This window comes from Tyto alba, unplaced genomic scaffold (genome assembly GCF_018691265.1).
Source record: "Tyto alba isolate M040663 unplaced genomic scaffold, T.alba_DEE_v4.0 Super-Scaffold_6, whole genome shotgun sequence".
In the NCBI taxonomy this organism is placed as follows: Eukaryota; Metazoa; Chordata; class Aves; order Strigiformes; family Tytonidae; genus Tyto; species Tyto alba.
The window spans coordinates 42436584-42450529 of NW_024881327.1; the positions used below are offsets into that span (position 1 = coordinate 42436584).

Genomic DNA, 13946 nt, shown 5'->3' on the forward strand with positions numbered 1-13946 from the left:
GCTTGGAGTTAGGGAATATAGAGTGATAGAATAGCTGAGGTTGGAAAGAATCTCCAGAGGTCATTTAGTTCAGCCCTGCTGTCAAGCAGACGAAGTTGGTCTTGACAGTGTCCTGTTAGATTTTTAATATCTCCAAGGACATGGCACAATCTGCCTGAGCAACCTGTTACAGTGTTCAATCATTTCACAGTAAAAAATCAAACAAACAAAAAACCCAACAAAAACCCTATCTTACATTTAAATGGTATTTATTGTACTTCAGTTTATGCCCATTTCCTCCTGTTCTTTCACTGAGCACCACTGAGAGTGTCTGGTTCTGTCTTTAACCCTCCGATCAGGTATTTATACACATTGATAATGTCCTTCCAAGCCTTCTCTTCTCCAGCCTAAACAGTTCCAGCTCTCAGCCTTTCCTTGTACATCAGGTGCTCCACGCCATTTAGCATTTTCATAGACCTTCACAGGATTTGATCCAGTTTGTCCATATCTCTCTGGCACTGGGAATCCCTGCACTGGACCCGTCACTCCAGATGTGGCCAGATGTGGTGCTGAGCAGAGGGGAAGGATCACCTCCCTCAACCCGCTGGCAACATTTCCTAATGCAGCCCAGGATACCATCAGCCTTCCTTGGTGAAATACACATTTTTCACTCATGTTCAAATAAATATTTTCATCACTGCAAACACATGCTGAGCAGATTTGTACACCCTAGTTTAACTCCACAGGAATTCTCCCATCATGAGAAAGGTTCCCCTATACTTTTTTACATTCAAAAGCAGGGTCACATAGTCTAATACAAACTGATGTTTGAAAGAGAAGGAACATAATTCAGTAGCAATTTTTACACTTCTCTTAAAAACCTGAATTTACCTTGCTTTTTAAAAAATGAAAGTGATTATCTAACTTAAGTAAAAGGACAAGAAATAAAACCAAATTGTCAAATTATCATACTGTGCGACTAAATATGGCTTCACCGAATTGCAGCAACATCTACAGCAATAGCTTGAAAAATTTATTCCCTGCAACAGAGTAGAGCAATGTGACTGGGTTATTTTGGAAAGTGTGCAAAAAAAAGAACCGTTTTTAAATGCAGACTTCACTTCCAGTGACATAAAAAGGGACAAAATAACAAAATCAGTAAAAGTAATAAATTATCTCCTTCCTTCTCTTTTTGGTATGTCCCTATACACACAAGTCCAATGGTAACCAGTGCAGCTTAAGCTGCTCCAACCATGATCATTTGAAGAATTTCAACAAAGTTTAACAGGAGTACATTTTTCTGGGCCTGATGTTGAAGATTCTTGAGTACTTTCTGCAAAGTGCTATGAAATATCACTGCTTCAGGGTAACACAAGGTTTCATTGCTCCATATTCAGAACCAACTCAATTTACTCTAAATTAGACAGGTAATATACTGGTATTACCAGGTTGTAACAAGACATACCAGATCAACTTCCTATATTCTTCTGAAATGACAAATTGGCAAGTCAATCCTGCATAATTCTCTTCTGCCCTTGTGTTTTTCCAGGCAACGAAGAGACATTTCTAGTATACGCCTTCCACCCCACAGTGGCTAGAAAAGGACAGTATTGTTGCCTTCTTCCTTCTTGCAATCTTCATTCACCAGCACCAGAGTCAAGGTGTTTAACCGAATATCTGAAGACTAATGAGCGATTGCTAGGCCACTGGGAAAGCTCTTTGTGGCTAGGTATTTTGTTTATAACCAGGAAAATATCAGGCAAAAAAAAGCTGCTTCACTGTAGTTACAAGCTAAAAAGAGCTGATATTGAAATCGGAAGGGAATCAGGTTTTCAGTCTCCAGTCATATCGGAAATCCACTTGTGGAGGTCTAAAATATTCATCAAGGAAATCTGTAGATCTACTTGGATCAGCTTTAATATGTCTACACTGGTATGGTGTCCAAGAATAAAGAGAAGCAACCCCAAAAGCTGAGTCTCTGAAAGGCACTCCACACACTGCTACACCAAGGAGCCGAGTATAAACAGCAGCAGTAATCCATATCCCGCCCAAACACAGGCTCATACTTTGGTCTCCACATCAGAGACTACTCAGTCAATTTTGGGACACTGGATGACTTATAACTGGACACCTGAAGTTCCTACTTGGCAGCGACATGGCATAATGATGTATCTTGTAGCAAGAGAAAATTACTGTGCAGCAGGCTAGTGTCAGAACTAAAAGATGAAGATGCTCAACAGGAAAGGTTGATAATTATTGGAATTAATTCCATGTGTCAAGGATAAATTCTCCATCAACTGGATTGCAAGACCTCTGTGCTAAAATGAACACAATTTAAACTATTTCAGGGGAAAAAGATGCTAAAAATCTGTACTTTTTAGGATATGATAACTTCTGTAGAGTATTACATTTGCAAATCTAGAACTTTCAAACTTAAGATAGTGAAAGACTTCTGCAGAACTTGCAGGCCTGATTTCATCTTTTTATTGGTGGTGACTAGTGGTCACAGCTTAGGAAAACTCCTGGCTTCTTTCACAATTACAGCATCATATTGCATCTTCTGAATGTAGCTTTTACCACTTCCAGTTGCCCAAGAATCTGACATGTTTTGCCTTGTTTCTACTTTCAGGCAACCACTTCTCTGAATCTCCATCTCCTCTAATAAGAGCTTTGAAGTGGCAGAAGCAGCAGTCAGACATGACTCCACCATATCAGACATTGCTTTGATGGAACTTGCACTCACTGATCAGTTATGTGGTTTAACCCCAGCCAGCAACTAAGCACCACACAGCTGTTCACTCACTCTGCTCCCCGCCCAGCGCAGAATGGGAAGAATTGGAAGGGTAAAAGTGAGAAAGAAACTCGTGGGTTGAGATAAAAACAGTTTAATAATTAAAAACAAATAATATTTTTTAAAAAATTGTAAGGAAAAGAGAAAAAAATAAAGAGAGAGGAAAATAAAACCCAAGAAAGACACGTGGTGCAAATTAAGACAATTTCTCACCACCAACTGACCAATGTCCAGTCAATCCCTGAGCAGCAACCCCCTACCAACATCCCTCCCCCCGTTTATATGCTGAGCATGACATCACATGGCATGGAATATCCCTTTGGTTGGCTGGACTCAACTGTTCCAGCTGTGTCCCCTCACAACCTCTTGTGCACCCCCAGCCTACTGGCTGGCAGGGCAGTGTGAGGTGCAGAAAAGGCCTTGACTCTTATGTAAGCAATAATGAAAACATCCCTGTTGTTAACACTGTTTTCAGCACAAATTGAAAACATAACCCCATACTAGCTACTATGACAAAAATTAACTCTACCCCAGCCAAAACAGTACACTCAGTCACCATTTTTCCAGTCCATCTGCCTCTACTTCTTATTTCATTTATCTATAATCTTACTCATTTTTCCTTCTCCATAGCAAAAACCCTCCTGTGTTCACTCTTTATTCTGTCCACATTCATAAATACCCTCTTCTTGCATGCCCATTTCCAGTAACAAATAAATAAATAAATAAACCTCTTTAAAAAGAATAAATACAACAATCAAGGCACCGTATCTACAGGGATCTTTCTTGCCCCAAGCATTTCCACTTCTGATAATCTTTTAACCTAAACTCTCACGATTATGTGACAATATCAAAGGATCACAGAAAATATGTTTCTGTTCATATCTGAATATATGAAATGTGTCTCTTTCCCCTGTGCTATATTTGGATCCCCTAGAAACTTCTGAAGACTCCAGTGATTGTCTTTTTTTTACAGATTTAAATAGCTTAGATATATCATTTGATAAGATACATTAATTTTAGAGGCCCTACTACAGCTCTAAGTAGAATTTTTCTGTAGATCACATTGTAACATCAGATTTTTTTAGGATCTCTTCCACTGTATTTTCTGTTGACCTCTTACAACATGATACCCTCTGAAAGGTTTAATTCTCGTATTTTCTTGTTGATTCTTCCAAATTAATGATAATCATTGCTTAGCATCTACTGATGTCTCACGCCTCTCCAGTATCTGTTTTACCTGAGTTAGAAATTGCATTATCATGACTAGCATGTTCACTCATTTAATAATTCTGAATTCTGACTGCAGTAACACTGCCAGATTTATTCTTAGTAACTTTGTTACCTACTGTTGTGGTTTGAGACCAGAGGGCAACTGAGCACCAGGGAGCCATTCACTCCCCCCTTTCCCCCCAGCACTGGGAAGGAGCAAATGAAGCAAAAGACTCAGGAAGCAAAATAAGGACAGGGAGCCGTGGCTTATCCATTACAGTCACAGGCAAAAGACTGACTCATTAGGGGAAGAAAAAGAACATTCCTTTAATTCAAACACTAATAAAAACAGCACTTAACAGACAAAGAGGGACAGTGAGAAGTGACACATTTTAAAAACACCTGTCCTCACCCCTCCCTTTTTCACGGCTCATCTCTGCACCCCATCTCTCTACACCTTCTCCCCCAAGCAGCGCAGGGGCAGGGGATGGGGGTTACACTCAGATCGCCACTCCTTCCTTCTTGGGAGAGGCAGGGAATGCTGCACATTCTTCCCCTGCTCCATGTGGCTCCCCTCTCATGGGAAGCAGTCCTCCATGAACTTCCTCTGGTGTGAATCCTTCCCATGGGAGCAGCCCTTCCAGAGCTGCCCCGGTATGGGTCACCCCCGCGTGTTGTAGTCCTCCCAGAGCTGAACTACAACAGCAGAGGCCGCTTCTCCCCTCAGAATCCCAGCCTACTTTGGGTGTAGCTGTCTGCTCCAGTGTGGGCTCCTCCGCCCGCTCCAGGTTGGCCTCTGCTCTACCACAAACCTCCATGGGTTGAAGGAGGCAGCCCTGCTGTCTCACCACAGGGTACAGGGGTCTCTGCTCCAGGGCACCTCCCCCACTTCCTTCTCCTTCCTTCCACTGACCTCAGTGTTTGCATAGGTGTCCTCCTCGAAACTCCTCCTCACAGGTCCCAACCCCCTCCCAGATTCCCCTTCTAAAATACGTTAATACAGAGGTGCAGCCACCATCACTATCTGGCTCGGCCCTGGCCAGGGGTGGGTCTGACTTGGAGCCAGGGGAGCTTCAAGCAGCTTCTCACAGGGGCCACCGCTGTATCCCCCTCCCCTGCTACCAAAAACCCCACCACACAAACCCAGCACACTTACTGTCCAATGTTTGGCAATGTCCAAAATTCTCTCATTTTAGTGATTTTGTTAAGTATTGATAATTTACATCTATATATCAAGTGCAGAGAACAGCTGAATTTAAATGTCCTTCAGCTCCTGTCAGGAAAACCTACCCAAAGGGATGTGCTTCCTTTTAATCCCAGTCAGTAGTGGCAGGAGTAACTATACATGGTTTTACCAATACATCATTTATTTCCCTAATCCAAGAGGTTTGCTATATTTCATTCCCAGTTATAATATCCTAGTGCCTCCTTGCTATTCAGTACACTCTTTATAGTTGAATAAGTTAACCAACTCCTTTCTTATTCCATACATAGCAGACAGGAATAACATTCATTTATATATATACGCAGCATGTCTGGATTCTCAAATCAACAGCTGTATTTAGAGTTCTTCCACACATACGGGCCATAACTCTTTTCCATACGACATTTTTAATCCCCAGTAAATAAAGCTGTTTTGACAGTATGATGTTATCTCTCTTTTTTTTTTTTTTATTTTACAAATTGAAAATAGATTTTTTTTCAACTTACAAGGAATTACTCTTACATACAGATTCAACATCTGAAATCAAAGCTCAAAAAAACCCCAAGAAATATGGGTAAAGCATGAGGACTTACAAAAACAATCTATAAAATTGTGAGGTGATAGAGTGGCAACTGAGTTGAAACATCTCATTTATTCCAACTCCTAGATCTGTTGTGATCTCCAGTCTCTAAATATACAGTCACAAGCAGAGTATGGATATTTAAAAGCAATAACAGAACTTGGTGAAGATGGAGCAATAGTGACAGCAAACACTACACATGCTATCAAGAAGAAAGTACAACCTGAAAATTGGAAGACTATCTTCTAGTATTTGCTAACTATCTCAGTAGGGGTAGGTAACTTTATAATACTTGTTCCTAAATATTCATGAACTCAGCATAGGAATTTATAAACATTTCACATTTTTTTTTACTCTGACTGCCAAGACCATGCTCATTCACTGCAGCTCCTTGTGCTTACTGCACTGGTACCTTAAGGCTCAGTTTGAGTCCTGCCTCCACTCATGTTAAAATAAGTATAATTTTTGTGCTTCAGTCAACTTTTTTTGTTACTCGATACCCAAATTTTGGATGTCTTCCAAACAAACATTTCCAGTAGCAGAGAGGGCAGTATGTGAGCCCATGCTCATTTCACGTATTTCCTTCTCCAGGCTCTCCATAGATGGCAGCAAATGTACAATCCCAGGAGGACATGCTACATATCAATAGGCTGCCCAAATCTATCAAATAAGTGTTCCAAAAACAAGAGACAGTACAAGGGAACTAAGGCAGGGCCACAACTTTTGCTTCACCCTTTAGGCAACATAAATGAATCCTGCTGCTCTGTGCCAGAGGCCCAAAACACCACCAGCAAGATCCACAATGATGCTTATTTAAAGAACTGCAAACATATCAATTTTGGATCAGGTATCACATAAGCATGGAGGGGAACAACTTCACAGGAAGAATTTCTTTAAAGAGCTCAACAACAAATGAAACAAAATTAATTAGGAAAATATGCACAAAATTTTGGATGTCTCTGGGGTAAAATTCTATTTCAGAGACACCACTGTTTTGCAGGCAGAAGTAAGTTAAGACTAATTTCCATTTGTGACATCTCTCATCAATTAGAAGGTTCTTCCTCAGATAAATCATTAATATAGGCATATACATGAGGGACAAAATAGTTTAGGAGAATTAAATTAAATTAATTGGCCCCACAAGACTTTGTTACCTTTCCTAATACAGTTTATGTCCCACGGGACACAGAGCTGTCTGTTTAGCAGCTTCGATAAATTCTCTCTTACCTCTGTGCCAATAAAGCCATCTAATCTATTTAGAATTCTCTAGGCACAGCATTTTTACTTTTCTGATACCAAGCTGTAATTTCTGTTGGTTTTGTTACTCATTTTTAAGCTACAGTCTGAAGAGGAAAAATCTGTATGGCTTTAATTTACTCATCTTGTCAGTCAAGGCATTCTATCTAACTGTGGCGCAGAGAGAGAGCAGGCTGTTGCCCTGATGGTGGGAAGTAAACTACACAGTTCAATTCTAGTTAAATGATTTAGAGCAAATACCACTGCAAAGATGTAGGAAATAGGTTGAAGTTTTCTCCCTCCCCATCCTCCCAGAAACACACTCCAAAATGCCACAGAATTTACTATGAACTGCACTATATTTAGTAGCATTTTAGAGCACTCTGGCTGTAATTTCCTCTTTCATATTCAGCTACACATGACATATGTGAGCTCACTCATTTCTCTGCACACATATGTGCACAATACACAGATGTGTCTCCTATAACAACCTCAGTACTCCAGAAAATATTAGATTCTCAAACTGTAGAAAGATGAACAGATAACCAAACTGAAGCAACCCTTACCAGACTGGATATAGATACATAAACAGACTAGTGTTAGAAAATGTTCCTACAGCTGTCATGGTCTTGTAGCTATATTTTATTATTAACTGAATCAGAGTCAAGCTTGACGCTATGGCAGGTAAAGCATCAAACCTGGAAGCATAATCAGAGCTAAACAATTCTTAGGATTCCTGTAATCTTTTTGTAGATTTTTTTAGAATCGGAGTAATTTAAACACTGAAAATTAACTCATTCTTCTGTCCAAGGCATAAGATAGCTTTATAATTATGTGCTCTTTTTAATGCAATTAAAAGATGATAATAAAATTCACGTCTGTATGTCTACATTAAAAGTAATATAGAACAAAATAGAAAATAAGACTAAATAACTAGAAAGTTTACTAATGTAAATAGCGTACCACCAGCTCACAAGCCTCCAAAAAGAAGCACTGAGACACTAGAAATTACAATGAAATAATACAATTTATCAGCTGGTAAATTCAATTTTAGAGGGTATCAGCCACTAGTAAATTTCACGGTATGTGATTTTAAAAAGCAGTAGTTTCTGCCACTCTCATTTTATATTTTTTTCTCATTATATCAAACAAGTGTGGGAGAAGTTGGATGAGGAATCCAATAGCAAAAAAAAAAAAAATCTGTCTTTTCTGTTCACTCACCAATACTGCCAACCCTTAAGAAATAAGACTTTTTGCTTTAGTCTGCGAAGAAAAATTTCCAAGGCAACACAAATTCAGTTGGCTGATAGATCCTGAACCTACCGTATCAGTCAAACAAGAATTAAGGCTTTATTCTTTCTTTTTCCTCTGTAAGAAATCAGTTCTGAAGATTATGTATGCAAGGGGTTTCTTGTTTGCTCTTTTATTTAAAAAATGAAAGATAAGTCCATTCAAAGCTGAGTATCACACAAGGCTGTTAAAGAAACTGGAACATACAGGACTATTATTATTCAGGTGTCCCAAATTTTACACTGATATAAAGAAACAAGGCTAGAACAAAGCTATGGAGTCAACACGTTTTCACTGCATAATCGTTCCACTGGTGAGTCCTTGAGACTCTTGCAACTACAGTAGCACCAATCACACACAGATAAATCTATATTCACATTGATTCATCTCCAGGACTCTCTTGTGCAAAGTCAAATGCACTAATCGAGATTAATAAACTAATAGAATAGAAACAACCTTATTGGCTTGTCCATATTTTAAACTGCTACAGAGATAGATTAAAGTAAACGCTAATCTTTATAAATATAGATATACTTCAAGAATGAACAATTTCTCCTAGGTGTTCTCTTGATTACTCAAATACCTGTGGAGCATGTGCTAGATAGACAAATATTGATGGATCTGCTTCATTAGCAATTGGCTGCATCATCGAAAAGCTCAGAGCAACGGCGCACACCACCTCAGGAAATCAAATCACATCACTCCTACACAGATGATTTCCAGTTAATTTACATTCTCCATAGGCATTTGAAGTGACATGCTTTGAATACAGTGATGATGATTGACTCTGAAGACACTTCTTTTTACAACATACAGTTTTCAGTGCTAAGATCAAGTACAAAACTCCTTTGCTGCCTTTAAGTTGCACTAAGCTAGTACCATTTGTATTGCTGTGACCAAAATTTCAGTGACTCGATGTTTGGGCATATTTACTGCCTTTTGCACATTATTTAAAATAGTTAGCACCAATTTCAGTTCATCAGTGGTTCTTCCAAGTTCACTTCTTTGTCACATATTTGTCTTTTAAGGCTAATGCATTTTGAATTAGTTTAAGAGTCAAGCTCTGGTGGTTTCTAACAGTGCTACTGTTAAGAAGAATGATCACAAAATATAGACAAATACCTTGCTTTTTTCTTGCTGAAATTCTATCTGGATGTTGGTTAGTTTAGTTCGTAGCTCTTCATTAGCAGCTTGCAGGGCTTCAATCTCCATGTCGGACTTCTCTCCCTTGGCACGACTTTTCTTTGACATAATTATTTTTGAAGTTTAAAATAAATTTTTGCTCCACACTGAGCTACCAGCTAGTGCCTTCTACTTTAGCATTTAAGAGTCGTGCAGTGTTCAGCAAAATCTTTCACACAGATCTCTGCCATTGTGGGAGCAGTCTCTCATGTCCTGGAAGAAACAAAGTAGTAGAAACAGAATTAGGCTACAGCTTTGAGCAGAATCAAACATCCAGTTTTAAAGCATGCTGAAATTCTTTGTAGTATATACTACATTTCATAGTGTACTAAGTTTTGAAAGAAATAGATTAGAAAAAAATTAGCTACAGAATATTTCATCATTTTATCTAAATACTATCCACTGTAATTTGATGTCCACTGAAATAAAATTCTTTACAGTTATGATGAATACAGCATATAAACAGAAATCATCTTATTCAAGACCTGCTCTGGTCCATGCTCAGGATTGCCAAGACACACAGGGACAACCATAAATTTACTGAGGCTGCCAGTGTTTCAGTGGAAATAGTAATCTCCTGTAGTAAGAAAAAAGCACTTCTCACTTTAATGTATCAGCTACAACTCAAAATTGTATCATTCATAATTATCACTGAGTCTCACAACATCAGGATATATGGAAAAGGTATCACAAAACTGGAAAAATAGTTTTAAATTACTTGTTTAAAATATCATATATAAACTGTTTATGTTCAGGGTTGATACTGTTTGAAATGCTCTAATCAAAACATGAAGGTATTTAACTTCATTTTCATTCCCCAGCATGCCTCGAAGCTTAAAAAGTATTTAATTACTTAAATCAGCTTTATGTAATATTCAAGGAGAATACCAATACCAGACAAAGAACCCCAGTTCTAATAAATAGGAAATCCCACTATTAGTTTGCTTTATGAGTAGTTATAGAAGCTTAATCTGTGGCTTTTTGTCTCTCTCTGCTCTCCTCTAAGAATAACCTGGCACTCCACAAGAACAAACTGAGCAACAAGTGCTATCTAATGCTGAATTAGTTTCCAAACCCATCCTCTGCTTATTTTAAATATCCACATAATTTTCACAATTAAATTGCTGTTAAAGCAGAGAGGTTCCTGCTTTAATACTGAACTATATTCCTGGAGTATTATACTTCCAATAAAATTGCTACCAAATTGCCTTCAAACGATAAATTGCTCTTTCCAAGCTACTGCTGTCTGGGAGTTATTTTAGAAATTTTATTAGAATGAAAATCTCATTGATTCTTTAGCACATACTTTCAGAAGGGTTAACAAATAATACATCAGGTGTGTACAGACAAACACCATTTGTCGAGTTCAACCAAATACATGTTTTATTCTCCTCTTTAAGGACTGAGAAACCAAGGAGTTACATATCTTGGTCAAAATGATCAGTCAAATTAGATGAAATGTGAACAGAACTCAGGACAAGTCTCAGTCTGTTTGGCAATATTGCCATGGAGTTCTTTAATTTATGAAAGGCAATTGAAAAAAAGACCAACTATACCAATTATTTGTTAAAGTAACTTAAGTGAAATCACTGGTTTGCTTTGTAATATCAGACGTCTCTCCTTCCAAACTCGATAATCTATCAATTTATCCTATGCAACAAAATTTAATCTGTTCCTTAAAGTCATTATAGTGAGCATTTTTAATATACAATTTATGAAAAAACAAGAAATTTTAATGCTATTTATGTATCAAACCTACCTTACAAAACAAACAAACACTGGTGCTGCTGTGATTTTACACATAATTGTTGATTCAAGAAAAATAAATTAGCAATATTCTTACAGTAACTTGAATCAAAGAACTCTGAGTAGAATAAATTTGTGGAATTATTGTTCTTAATAAAGGAATTTCATGGTATTAATCTATGGAGTTTCTATGATGCTAAAGACTAAAACTAAAGTCTATTTAATCAATATATTTCACTCAAAATCTTTACCTGTATGGAAAATTTGAATTAAAAAATCAGTCGCTAGTGTTATTTCCCTGATTAGTTTGTAAAGAAAATCTAAAATAACAAAGATATGCAAATCCAGTTTATAATACTTCCACAGGATTTACAGTGGTGGAAGGGGAAATTAATTGTTCCCCTTCTGGGGGACTATCTGGGGTATTCAGATACTACTGAAGAATTATTCCTGAAATCCTTATTAAAACAAAATTCCTGATGCAGCTGGATTATATATTATTTAATTCAGTAGATAATTAAATTAAGGAAACCAAAACCATCCCTCACTGGCCCGGCTACATGAATTTTAGCCTTATTGGATTCCCCCCCACCTCTTCATCTCAATTACAGTTTGGAATAAAGAACATCTAAGTGATAGACATGATTGCTTCTCTATCAGTAAAATGAGAAAGTTAGGTAACTGTGCTTGATGTGGATATACATGACATTCAGAAAACTGAAAAATAGATTTGAAATGTGGAGTGTTTTGAAATTGCCATGTATATTTAGTTCAGTAACAATAATCTCTCCTCTCCTTTCCATGCTCCCAAGCATATTATGAAGATACTAGATCATTCAATATGATCATATAAACATACATTTATGTACTTCAGTGGCTGGCCTGTCTCTGAAGTCCTGGTCAGGTAAAACTCTCAATGACTGCCGAGTTCATATTCTATCCCAGAGTCACCATCATTCAAACCCTCTACCAAATCAGGTCCCATGCTAAGGTACCAAAATAATGGTGTTGTCCTATCTTTGAAAATGTGGAGGTCTAAATATAATATGCATTATTTAAAGCTGTTCAAGTTACATTTAGCATTAAATTAGCCTTAAAGAGTTCAGCACTACTCTTCAAAGTACTCTCTAGGATTTTTTAAAGGACAATCTCAAAACATCATTCTCAATCTTTTTCCTGTAACTCCCAACACTTAATAATTGAACCTTTCAGGCAGAATAAAAGCTTAGACCCAGAACCTGAAGAAAATCACCCTCTTTTATAGGCATTAAGAAAGAACACCAAAACAAACAAGCAAACAAAAAAAAAATCCCACAACCCAAAACCTGAGCTGGTGGGCATAGAAACATTTCCATTTTTACTCTTCCCTAGATACGTGTTCCAGCTTATTTCAAAAGCAGGACCTATGGTAACACAAAACCTCTCTATGCACTCAGAGAGGCACAAAGCCCAGACACACAAGGGCTACAGCAAAGTGCGTGCATCCTGATTCCCAAATGAAAGCATTAGAACCAGTGGGTGCCTACATTCCCTTCTAGCTGACTATCCACATTTACTGTTTAGTAAATGTGGATAAAGGTCAGCATAGAAAAAAAAAAAAAAAAACAAACAAAAAACAAAACAAAACAAAAAACCCCACCCAACTTGTAAATACACTGAGAAAAAAGAAGGAAAAAATATTCTACTCTGACAAAATTTGACTCAGAAGCTTCAACCAACAACCTGTTTATAAACTCACTGTATGTCCTCTGAGAGGCAAGTTCACGAAGTCTCCACAATATAGTCCCACAATCCCTCCATGAATAAAAATAGCCACTTGCTGTGCTGTGAGCTCTATGCACTTATTGCAAACCTTAAGATCACCTGAATATATTTTATATTTAACAACAAAAAAGAAAAAGGATACCAAAAAAAAAAAAGAAGATGGGGAAGAGTAATGGATTCTAAATCACACGTCACCATTTCAGCAGTCTCTGGTCATACCAAATGTCTCACTTTACTTGAAAGGCATAGGGGCACTTGTAATTCAAGAAACGTAACAACGAAAGAAACTTGATTGGATTTGAATCAACTGTTCAACAGTTTGGAGGACTGGCATGTGGAAGATCAAAATATTTAATATAATTAACAAATTATTACTCCATTTGTGTTAGACATTTTTGGAAATACATTACATTTCTAAGGTACCTGGAAAACCAATCAGCTGAACAGTGTTCCAGTCATAACTTCCAATTTCTCTTCTATTTAAAGGATGCACTTCATCACTACCTCAATCTCTTCCCTGGTTTTAGCAAGAAGGCCTAGAACTAACTATACAATGCTTCTAGATTTTAGCTATCAATAAAACATAGGAGTAAAAAAAAAAAAAAAAAAAGAAAGAAAAAATAATTACCTCAAAAAAATTGAAAGTGCAGCATCAAAGAATTTTGGTTACTTAAGAGAAAGAAAAGAAGGAACTTAGTTTCTTGTGAAAAATAACTCCATTTAAAGAAATGCAAGTCTTTAAACATGATTCTATACTGAATACATGAAAGTAAGTGGAAGAATATATCTTTAGAGAGTGAGTCTTAGAGTAATAAACAGTAATCAAGAGGAGTAGTAAGTAAATGCATAAACTCAAGTAATAAATATGGATAAAATAACATGGTAATAAGAAAAATGTACTAAATGGTTGTTATCCAAAATTCAACATTCCAGTCCTGATTCAGACCTGAACAACGTTAGTCAAT

At 37.3% G+C, this 13946-nt stretch overlaps 1 protein-coding gene across 3 annotated transcripts in view; it reads right to left on the minus strand.

The window, feature by feature from the left end:
* The window catches only part of JAKMIP1 (janus kinase and microtubule interacting protein 1), a 163814-nt gene that overhangs the window by 81902 nt on the left and 67966 nt on the right, over nt 1–13946 (minus strand). For all 3 annotated transcript variants that reach the window (XM_032984547.2, XM_042807583.1, XM_032984545.2), the window contains one exon: nt 9412–9684. In XM_032984547.2, coding sequence (XP_032840438.1) covers nt 9412–9540 — 129 coding nt within the window. In that variant the 5' untranslated portion in view covers nt 9541–9684. The remainder of the gene's footprint in view (nt 1–9411; nt 9685–13946) is intronic.